The 12207-nt window shown below is 37.6% G+C and overlaps 1 protein-coding gene across 1 annotated transcript in view; it reads right to left on the bottom strand.

The window, feature by feature from the left end:
* The window catches only part of ATR (ATR serine/threonine kinase), a 47245-nt gene that overhangs the window by 32653 nt on the left and 2385 nt on the right, over positions 1 to 12207 (bottom strand). The window contains exons 2-11 of the mRNA XM_072410132.1: positions 11888 to 11979; positions 10211 to 10360; positions 8818 to 9701; positions 6002 to 6192; positions 4712 to 4906; positions 3549 to 3757; positions 2234 to 2386; positions 1499 to 1697; positions 1122 to 1366; positions 248 to 438 (exon numbers count right to left, since the gene is read on the bottom strand). Of these exons, the coding sequence (XP_072266233.1) occupies positions 248 to 438; positions 1122 to 1366; positions 1499 to 1697; positions 2234 to 2386; positions 3549 to 3757; positions 4712 to 4906; positions 6002 to 6192; positions 8818 to 9701; positions 10211 to 10360; positions 11888 to 11979 (2509 nt within the window). The remainder of the gene's footprint in view (positions 1 to 247; positions 439 to 1121; positions 1367 to 1498; positions 1698 to 2233; positions 2387 to 3548; positions 3758 to 4711; positions 4907 to 6001; positions 6193 to 8817; positions 9702 to 10210; positions 10361 to 11887; positions 11980 to 12207) is intronic.

Raw genomic sequence — 12207 nt, 5'->3', positions numbered from 1 at the left:
CCGGATACCGCTAGGAGGGCTAATATTACCTAGAACATTGTTCGTAAATCACTCTGTCAGTTTAATGAAATATTTTTGGAGAAGGTTAGTAATCTTACCAACATGGAATAGTTTTTTCTTTCACATAGCATCAATATTCCATGAAAATTAGACAACATTAGAAGACACTTTTAGATTTCAAAAAGCCTATATAATACTATGATTAAAAACAAAGAAAGTTAATGTTTAGGCTATTTTTAATATGTACCTCATTTAGATAACCTTCTTCAAAGTTTGCTGACTCCAAGATAAATCTGATATTCCCACTGAAAGCTATTCTGACATCTTTATCAGGATCTTCCATCAGGTTTAATAATGCTTCAATCATGATTCTCAAATCCATTTCATCTTTTTCAACATTCAGATATTTAAATAATTCAGGAATGGTCTGGATGAAAGCTACAAACACCAGCAAAAAAATATAGTAAATACATTGTAATAGCACAAATAACGCTAGTGGTTGCTGTTCCACTGTTCCTTACATTCTCTGGGGAGAAAAAAAGCACACAAAAATTATAAATTAGATTTCAGATTAGATAAATTAGTTCTTAAAAGTATTCATTCGTTGCTAAATGGAGAATTACCTAATTCAGGAATATTACAAAATAACGTTTAAACATTTTGGGAATTGTACAACATGACAACCACTTAGAAATAAAAAGCACATACCCTTTTTGTCCGAAAATAAGACATTGTCATATTAATTTTTGCTCTTTATTTTTTCATAAATCAATAATCAACAAGTCATGTCATAATCTTCTCAAACATCATCATAACTTTCCAAACCCTGACTTCCATCTTGAATTTTGTGTGACTCCATTTCCTTTTCCCTGGAACCATTTGCCCCAATTTCTCATGTCTAGCATAAGGGCTTTCCTTAAATGAGCACCTCTTGTCCATGTATTTATATATATTGTAGCTTATTTTCGGGGTAGGGCCTATATTTCGAGCATGCTCAAATATACGGAAAAAGCATGCTAGGGCTTATTTGCGGGGTAGGTCTTATTTTCAGGGAAACAGGATATTGCCATAATACAAAGCTGCAATCAAATACACTACAGGATTGTGGGGAGAACACTTACCCATTTTCACAGAGCTTGGCATGTTTTGATCCAGCAGTGAAAGGAAAGGTTTAAAAACAGAAGCACCAACAGAAAGAGCAGGGGGAGGTAATATTGTCACTCTTAGACTGCTGCAAAGCAAATCATGTTCTGGTTCTATGGCAGGTGTGTGCAGGTCGTAGTCAATTGAAATACCAAATGCTAACTTGCTCATTGCATTGGCAAACTCCTTTTTTACCAGCTCAGAGTTATCGTTCACATGATCCCTACAAAAAAAAAAAAAAAAAAGTTATAAAAATATGTAATAAAAAGGAACTAAACAATCTGCTGAGAATTGTTTAGAAAGCACAGCAAAGAAAGTTTCTTGTTTACATAGGATTGTCATTAATAATACATACAGCAAAGTCTTTTGGATTGGACTGAAGGCTTCTTCCCTAACATGGTGCTTTAATATAGGAAAAACTTTCACACATTGAGCACGCACAATTTCATGTGGACTTTCCAATAACCATTGGTAAATGGCTAATCGCCATTCCGGAAGTGTTGTTATGGGAAATAATGACAGAAGGAAAACAAGATGGGACTGAATTTTAGGTGCTGCAAAAAGGAAAAAGCAAAAATACCATTTTTGATTCAGAAAGTGACGATACAAATAAACATGATTCAAAACAGACAAAATTCATGATGTGAAATTATGCCAGTTAACTCCATCTCATTGATGCTACAGTCCCATATCCACAATGTCTACCTCTAAACGTCAAGCATGGTAAATGTCTTGTTTTAATCACCTATATCACCTAGCCCCTCATGGCAATAAACTTCTAATGCTAGTTGATTAACACCTATGCTAACACCTACAGCTTCAGGTGCAAATCTTGACTATGATGATCCTGTTATACCAAAAGCAACTGTCAGAAAAAGAATAGATATTCCGTTTTCTAGCTCTAAATCTTTAGTAAGAAGAACTGGAGGAAAGGTACAGCTATCATAATGTCCAAAAATAAGGCATTCATATTAGTAAGCATATATGAACTCCCTACATTGTGTAAGCATAAGCAAAACATAGGAAATGTAAGCATAATTCAGATTAAACTATCTATGCCTTATATATAGTTTAGAATGTTTGAACTTACGGAAACTTTCAGAAATCTTGTTGCTTAATGTAACAAGGGTTGGGTTGAATGCTGCCACCTTCAGTGTGGAACGACCTGAAACTTCATGAAGCCAAGGCAGGGACATCAGCTCACACATATCCACAAGTACTTGATTGGATGAAAGGCTTTTTACTGGAAAAGGGAATATCAAGTTGATTTTATTAAAACAAAATATCATGTGCCTTGTATTTATTTAGAGCCTTTTTGAAAATTCAGTTTTTTAGTTTTTTTTTTTACAAGCAAACAAAAGTATTAAAATAAAAACATAATTTACTGTACATGCATTACCATATAGGACAAAGACTTGGGTCCAATTTAATGTGCCCCATTGCAGCACTTCTTACTTACCTTCTCCCTGCTAGCCTGCAGCACTGTTCAGCTGTTGTGAGCAAAGAAAGTACCTGGTACCTCTAGATATGAGGTTCATGTCGTCCCAGTGCTGGTGTACGGAACAGGAGGATTGCTCAGAAATTACATATGACTTTCTTTCTAATTCTGAACAGAACAGCAGAAAAGCTAAAAAAGTAAAAATGTGCTTTTGGGGGCATTAGAGTAAACCTGTTTGTTTTTCCCTATACAAAACATGGTCTGTATCCAGAATCTAAATATGTCCTATAAACAAATGGATAGAGCACAAAATTCATTAAAAATATTAGGAAACACAAACTACGTATTTTTATGTTTAAAATGTTCTATTAAAGCGGAGGAAATCTCAAAATCCAAAACAATAAAATCACACTTACCTTCAATCCTGCAAATAAGTCTGTTCGTTGGGAGGTTTCTTCCACTGGGTCCCGCGAGTCATCCCGGTATCCGTCTTCGGTCCGGAGCAGAGGGAGCGCCAGGCACCTCCATCTTCTCCTCTCTTCTTCTGCCTGCTTCACCTGATCTTACACTGCGCAGGCCGAGACAAGGTGACATAGACTGGGAAAAAACTTGCCATTCTCACTGCACATGCGTGAGATCGGCTATTTTTCCCTATTGATGAAAGGGCTCTTTCTGCACATGGCCGAGATGCTCGGGCATGCACAGAAGGAGCAGCCAAAAGCTCACCAGGATGCGTGATGTAGGTAACCTGAGAGGCTCTGTGCTCTGACTCTTTCTTGATTGCATAGGCAATCGAGAATTAAGGGGCAGTGCTCCAAAAAAAAGGGTGTTGCACTTAAAAAAAAAAACACAAACAGAATTTTTTACTTTAAATAAAAGGGCTGTGTACCCTTTTATGTAAAGTGAAGATTCTGAGTTTAGGTACGCTTTAAGTATTTTAATAGAAGCAGCCCAATCCCGTTCTCACCATTCATGTAAAGAAAAGCATCAAATATCTTCACCAACTTCAACAAAACGACATCCATATAGTTTCTTTTGTATTCTGAATTAAGAAGCTTCTCGCAAACCCTAATAATTCTCACAATTTCTTCTGGTGCCACCCATGAAAGCTGTGGTTTCATATCCTCCAAATGAGAGTTGTAGTTTTCATGTAGCCCCATGGTCTGCCGAGTTCTACTGCAATTACACAAAATGTTCATGTTAAAACTGTAGCAATATTAATGATATTAATGTGACAGCAAATACAAAAGGATCAAAACATGTTGTTTTCGTCATTTGCATTTACAGGCAAGTGACAAAAAGTTACAGTATTTATAATTCAATAGTCCATGCAGCTTTTAGTCAAAGGCAGCTTGTACTGAGAAATTATGAGGGCTCACATTGCTGAGCTAAAATTATTGCATGGCACCTCAGATGATTCAATAATCTTTAAGCCACTCATTTCCTTTTCACTTCGCTATCTTTATGCTTTTTTTTCAGGTAAGCCAGTTACACAATGATGAAATAAGATGCAGCTAAGAAAGCTATAGCTACATTTCCAGGTTTGCTTGAAAAAGTCTGCCCAAACCTAATCTTTTAGTCTAATTGGATGCTGGCAAACTAAAAAATATGCTTAAATCCCTATCTTGCAGGGACTCACAGGGCAAATCCTAGGAGGTGATAGAAAAGGGGAAATTACATAAAAGCAAGTGTGTGAATCAGTCTACAAGAATCCTCAAAAATAACTTGTTTTGGGAGAAATGACCAAGCATTTTAGAGCTTAACCATATTATCAAGCAAAATCTACAATCACCTCCAGGATGTCTCCTAGGATTTTTGTGATGCAAGTCAAACAGACTTAGGTTAGTAATAATGTATATGCAGGACATAAAAAGGCATTCCATTAAAGAAAACTTACTTAAAGCAGGAGCTTATAAAATATTCATTACGTTCATATGTCTTTAGCATGCCTCTTCTGTCTGCACATATTTGTACAACCTTTCTCTGCTAAACATCTAACCCACCACTGCATATAATTTAGCGATCTGTATAGTATTTTTAAATAGAAACTCAATACAAATGGTGTATGGGGATGGAACACTATGTCCTTATAAAAGAAAATGAGAATATTGGGATGATAGGACTTCTTACCTGAAAGTATCAGGCACAGAAATGTGAGCCTTGCAAAGAGCAGCAACATGTAGCACTACTGCAATGCCTTCTAATGTGCAAACTACATTGTCTTCAGCCATATCTTCATCTTCCAATTTATGCAACAAAGACAAAAATTTCCGATTTATAGAATTCCACAATGCAATCTTGGACCGTGCATCAATTGGAATTGTCCTGTTCCAAGAAAAAAAATCATACACATTGCTGTCACAATTACACAAGCATTTTGATTTAAGAAATGGATGTACTTTGCAGCAGCACAACATGCCTTGGAATGTATGATAGCCAACAAATACATAGAAGATTGCAAAGCAATCATACAATATTTGTTACAATAATAAAATATATAACTGCCAATTACCCAGTTTGTTTTTTCTTGACACCAGAGGAAGGTAGTGTTGGGGACTGAATTATATGACATTTCCTACTATTTAAAAGAAAGCATCTCTGTTCTGATGCAAGTACACCTTTTCTAAGAGAAAAAGAGGAGTTGGTGGAAATTGACAAACTTTTGAATATGTTCCTTTCTTAGTAGTTATGCTGATCCACCTGCCTTAGAGCTGTGATTCAGATTGAATGAAGCATGTTCTTATGACTAGATCTTGGCTCGTTTGTGAAGGTGTTAAAGCAATAGAGTTCACAAGGCAGGCTGGTGGCTAGCACTTGAAGAATATAAACTTCAGTGGCAATTTTTCATTCTCTCACAAAAGTTTTTTTGACATGCTGGATAATTCAATAGAGTTATTTACTAGCGAAACATTTAAACTAGTGAACCCAGTGGGTATTAAACAGTTCAAAAAGGCAAAAGTTAAAGCTGAACTCCAGAAATTAAAAAATCCCTGATATGAAGAATACCTCCAAACTGTAGGGGTTAAATGCTCATTTCAAGCTAAGGGGAACACCTAAGGAGTCAATTTGACAGTAACAAGTCATGATTTGCATGGAATATGCTTTTGAACATTTTCAAACTTTATAGGAAGCCAGAGAGAAACACTTAGAGGAAAACTTAGAACATCCTGTCTCCTCATGAACCAAACAAAAACTGGTTTTAACAATCAGGGGTATGGCTCACAAGAAGAGCAAGAAATGTCTTTCCCATTTAGCCTAGAGCTCACCTTCAGGAAGCAGGTCATATTATACCCTAGGGATCGTCTGTGTCCCCAATAAAAACTAGGAAAAATGATAATTACTTTTTTAAGCTAATTACATTCTTAGCTAGCAAACACTGTAACAAACCACAAGTGGAAAACAAGCCTATGGGGTAATCACATTGCAGTTTGTGTTGGTTTCTTCTGAGGCTTAGCTGTATAACTTAGTCGTGGACGTTTCTCCTGAACTTCATCACTACTGCTGCCACCACATTCAGAATCTGTATTTGTATTCTGTGTCTCCTGCTGCAGCTGTTGTAAAACTTCCAAGCCTTCTCTTCCCAGTACAGCAAACAGTGAAGGAATCAAGTACTAGGAAAGGAGGACACATTAATTACTGCACAAAATACTTACTGCCTACAAACATTTTAAAAAAAACATATAAATACAATCATTTTAAAGTAAACAATCCTATACATTAGAAGATACAGTGAAGGAAGCATTTGATCCCCTGCTGATTTTGTACATTTGCCCTGTGACAAAGAAATGACCAGTTCATAATTGTAATGGTAGGTTTATTGTAGGTGTGAGAGACAGAATAATAAAAGAACCCTCAAAAACCCAGTGCTCAAAAGTCAGAGCTTGATGTGCATTGTAATAGGTGAAATAAGTATTTTATCCCCTCGCAAAAGATGACTTAGTACTTAGTGGCAAACCCCTTGTTGGCAATCACAGAGGTCAGACGTTTCTTGTAGTTGGCCACCAGGTTTGCACACATCTCAGGAGGGATTTTGTACCACTCCTCTTTGCAGATCTGATCATTGTCATGCTGGAATACCCATCCACGACCCATTTTCAATGCCCTGGCTGAGGGAAGGAAGTACTCACCCAAGATTTGACAGTACATGGCCCTGTCCATTGTTTCTTAAATGCGGTGAAGGTTTCCTGTCCCCTTAGCAGAAAAACACCCCCAAAACATAATGTGTCCACCTCCATGTTTGACGGTGGGGATGGTGTTCTTGGGGTCACAGGCAGCATTCCTCCTCTTCCAAACACGGTGAGTTGAGTTGATGCCAAAGAGCTCAATTTTGGTCCCATCTGAGCGCAACACTTTCACCCAGTTCTCTGGATCATTCAGATGTTCATTGGCAAACTGCAGACGGGCCTGTACATGTGCTGTCTTGAGCAGGGGGACCTTGAGGGCTCTGCTAGATTTCAAGCCTTCACGGCACAGTGCGTTACCAATTGTTTTCTTGGTGACTATGGTCCCAGCTGCCCTGAGAACATTGACAAGTTGCCCCTGTGTAGTTCTGGACTGCTTCCTCACCGTTCTCATGATCATTGCAATTCCACGAGGGGAGACCTTGCATGGAGCCTCAGACCGAGGGAGATTGACAGTTATTTTGTGTTTCATCCATTTGCGAATTCTCGCACCAACTGTTGTCACCTTCTCACCAAGCTGGTTGGCGATAGTCTTGTAGCCCAGTCCAGCCTTGTGTAGGTCTACAATCTTCTCCCTGACATTCTTAGACAGCTCTTTGGTCTTGGCCATGGTGGCTAGTTTGGAATTAGATTGATTGCTTCTGTGGACAGGTGTCTTTTATAAAGGTACTGTAACAAGCTTGGATTAGGAGCACTCCCTTACAGAGGGTGCTCCTAATCTCAGCTTGTTACCTGCATACAGGGAAGACACCTGGGAGCCTGAAATCTTGCTTGTTGATAGGGGATCAAATACTTATTTCACCTAATACAATGCACATCGAGCTCTGACGTTTCCGCACTGGGTTTTTGAGGGTTCTTTTGTTGTTATTCTGTCTCTCACAGCTACAATAAACCTACCATTACAATTATAGACTGGTCATTTCATTGTCAGAGGGCAAACGTACAAAACCAACAGGGGATCAAATACTTTTTTCTCTCACTGTATAAAGAAAAGATAGTGAACAGGCAGGTAATGTGGAGAATGGACATCACAACTCTTCTGCAAAAAACAACCTGTCTGATTGTATTTTTTTTTATTTTAAAAATATAGTTCCACTTTAGGAATATTCTGAAGTGCATTGTAGGTGAGTAAACTACCTTAGGTTTGCTGCCAAAGCAAACCTGAAGTCTGAATGTTGGTTTCTCTTGCAAGAACCAGCTTTGAACCTGCCTTCGCTCCCCTGTAATTGCATACGCTTTCAAACACATACAGTCAGAGCTAGATATTGCCCATCCCAGACTTTTCTGGGAAAACGTAAACAAATGTAGAAATAAAATAAAACTAAACTTTATAACATAAAATTTGTGACCAGACAGCTTTTTATCAATGGGGGAAGCCTGTTTGCAAATTTCTGTTGAATGTACACTGAGCTGCACAGCTATAGGAGCCTGACTTACCAAGGTACCAGGGATAAATGAACTCCTGGGCACTCGTGCTGGAGCTACTTTTTCTGGCCTGGGCTAGAACCCAGGAGATCAAATGAAAATGTTTGGCGCCAGCAATGCAACAAGTAGAGGTTTTTTTTCTGCTTTAACCATATATTGTCCGCTGGGACTGTTTTTGCAAAAAATATAGGGTAATTTTTATAGTTCAAATTTGGCTCCTTGCCAGCTTTAAAGTGGGAGTGAATGACAGTTTGAGTAATAACAGGACTGAGGAGGACATGTGCAGCTCAATGTAAGATCCTGGCATACCTGACAGTGGAGGAATTACATTATTCTTTCCTGGCCAATCTAGAAGGACAAAGATCATGACCCCAAAAAAGATGTAAAGATGTCAGTGCCCAATAAAGAGCTTGTAGTATAACTTAAAAATTTCAAACAGGCAGGTAAGTTTATTTTATTGCAGAAGATAAGTCACCTGACCCTTCTGCAGTATTCAACCTGCCAGCTTGCAATTTTTTATTCTTACAGTTTAATTCCATTTTAAACTGGTCAAATAATGTTTCAAACATACATTTTAGTGTAAGGTAATTTTATATTTTTTTACGCAGGGAAAACTGAATCAAGGTTTACCATTTGCTGGTTGTGAACGCCAAGTATGTCCACAAACGCTTTACAGATGGAGCAAACCTGCTGATTGCGAACCTCCCTAGCAGATTCATAGCCCAGTGGAACAACAGATACGAAGTAGTGTACCATATGACAAAATGCTTCTTTTAAAATTTCAGACTGTACATCCTTCAATATTCCACCATCAAACAAAGCAGCCAGCTTTGCCAGTAACATGTTAAGATAGACAGGTCCTATGCTTGTGTAGGACCCCGGCTCCAATGGGAACAACACTTTCACCAGCTTTAATACTGGAGTCTCAAAAAGCAGTTGTTCTTCCAAATCCATTTCTTTTACACATGCCAACATCTCAAAAAACAAAGTGAAGAAAAAATGTCCAGGCTGTTCAGGTGGTCCTCCAAGAATGATGAGCTCTCTTAGGAAGTTCAGTGCCAGCATCTTAAGCTGCAGACCTCCATAGTCTAGCAAGGAGCACCCTATTCCCCATAGTACAAGGTTCTGTCTTTGAAAATAAAATGCAGGCAGATCATGACCATCATCAATCAAGATCATTAACAAAGTGGTCTCCAAACACTCCACTTGCTGAATATTTTGCAGATGAAATGGTATTGCTCTTAAGTTGAACTGATTTTCCATTAAATTGCATAAAAACCTGCTTACTGTAAATGGCCAGTCCACAGACCTCTCCAAGCTTATTTCATTTAAGTTAATAAGCTCTTCAAAGAGATTTAACAAATCATTGCTAAGAATGCCAAAAAGAACAGGGCTTTTATTCTTGAAAAGAAAAAATAAAGAATGGATGACGGCAGAAATCTTCTTATGTAAGGCTTGACAGCTCGGTGTGGCAGCAATGCGGAGTAGCCTGGTAATTATCCAGTTACTGAACTCTAATAAAAAGAAACAAAGGCAAGATGTTAACAAAAATATTTAGACAAATAATATTAATGTCTAAATTAGATTTTGAGATAAAAGCACCCGCTCCACACACACACAAAAAAAAAGAATGATAGTTGCTGTCCTAGCTAGTGCTTTAAACCATATTCATTACACTTACAGTCTTCAAGCTCCAAAGTAAGCTATTGGGTGTTATAAGCACAAGTTCAGGAAATTGGGAAAGCAAAAACTTCTGGAAAATCATAAAACCATTAGTTTTTAGCAAAAGATCTCCCCAGTCTCTTTTAGCCAGGGCGCACCAACAGGCACAGTAGCCACCCAAAAATTGCCAGGTGGCAGGGTCACAATACAAGGGCTGCCACCTGCCAACAGCTTCTCCACACCCAGCTTAAAAAAAATTCTGGGGAGAACAATGAGCTGTCTACTATGGCTAGGTACAAAATGCATAACATGAATGATAGTGAGTAAAACACAAACCAAGAAGAATGAAAAGGAGACTTACCAATACAGTTGTGATCAGCTTCTTTATTCTGACAGCTATTTATGGAACTGACAAACATGCAAGGAGATGATTTCATAATGTGTTGAATGAAATCCAGCAACATGACAGAACTGGGTTGATAGTCAATATTCTTGGAAAGTTCCACAGCCACTGTAAATACAATACACACCATTAACTTTTTTTATTCATCACAAAAATATCAAAATACAGGAGCTTCTATTGAGAACCTGCACACTATAGCCCAATATAGAATGCAGTGTTTACTAGGTACCATCTAGTTTATAAAAATGTAACCCTAACCCTTGACCAGTTTATAGGTAATATCAATACCTTTTGATGTGGGATAATAATGAAAACATTGTAACCAAAATACCTCTATGGTTGTTATGCTAATCAATCACATTATTGGCTCCAAATGAAAGGTGAAACCTGATAAGTTACTATGGCTTATATCTCTCATTTAAATAAAATGTATTTATTGCTAAAACTGCAATACACTGTATACATTTACATACACAGCTCCCAATAAATATGATTTATTAGTTGCTTAAAATGTAATGGAAACATGCCGTAGGGCACCATTCACTTCTATAGGGCAGTGAGATAGACATATCCTATATCCCTGCTGCATAAACGTGAATGATGTTCAAACACACAGAATCCTTCTCCCAAATCAAAAGAAATGAACGGGGCTTTACTGGATAGGCAGAAGAGGACACAAGCCACATGAAAACATTGCATCAAAACCTGGGGGACCCAATGCTAGAACTCTGTTGGGTGGAAAGGGGTGTTGGTACGCAAACTTTCACATGCTTTTTGTGTAACTTTTAAGTGTAACTGTACTTTCACAGATGTTACACTTATTTTATTAACCACCAAAATGTATGTCTGCTGTCTCCTTTTTCCCACACAGTGACCTGTCAGAATCTTCTCAGATGGCCTTGCACTTGCATGCTGCAATCTCTATTCAGTCCTTTGAAATCTATCCTGTTGCCTCTACTTTAACAATCAAAATGTCTAAAATGGACTGTTTGATTTTATTTGTATTAGTATTCATTCTTATTCTTTTTTTAATGGGTGCAATTTTTCCACTGTCAGTACAATGGCAATATAAAGTGTGCACTGTAGACAGAACCCCTCCGTGACATCAGAACCTCTCCTCCCATCCATAGAGGCTGTAACTGTGTCTACTGACAGTTTATCAGAGCAAATCTCCTCCACGTGAATCAATCACCTTTCCAACTCGCATCTCTGCATTGATCCCTCTTCCTAGGCTGGAACCTGATTATAGAAACAGTTTTCTTCTATATATACACATACACACACATATTATATATATATATATATATATATAATATAAATTGTTAGCTCAATTATCTGTAATTTTTTTCCAATCCTCTTTAAAAAGAATGTTACTATGGTGATGCAGTGATCATTTTGTTATTTTTAGCAGTTAAAATATTTCCTGTTGACAGAGACAGAAAAAATATCAGTTCATAAATGGTGCACAACATTCTTTTGAAGTCATTTTTTCTTCTAGGTCACTTCATACTGGATTACCACCCCTGTCAAAAGTTTTCTCAGTGTCAGTTATCTGCAAGTGGGTCTGTTGTTCCACACCTAAAGGGTAAACAATAAATAACTTTCAAATAGTAAAATAATGATATTATAACTCACCAACATCTACATCTGTAAGTATCCGATCTATAAACTGGCACAGAATCTGTCTTGGTTTCTGAACAACAACGTAGTAAGTGTCAGGATTTGCACTAAAGTAAAAAAAAACATAATTAATAAAAGTAAGCAGGATTTGATTTGTAGTGCTAAATTAATTTTCCTGAATTAATATGAGTTAATATGTGCTACCTAATACAAGCATACACCTCTTGAAAACATACTGTGCATTTAGGGGGAACACATCAAGGCAGAACACCAATACCTCAACACAAAATACTAATGACAATGAGCCCTAAGCTTGTTAGGTTTGCTAGTCTCAA

The sequence above is a fragment of the Pyxicephalus adspersus genome, chromosome 4 (genome assembly GCF_032062135.1).
Source record: "Pyxicephalus adspersus chromosome 4, UCB_Pads_2.0, whole genome shotgun sequence".
NCBI lineage: Eukaryota > Metazoa > Chordata > Amphibia > Anura > Pyxicephalidae > Pyxicephalus > Pyxicephalus adspersus.
Note: the sequence above shows the minus strand (reverse complement) of the source record. Positions and strands in the feature narration are given on the sequence as shown.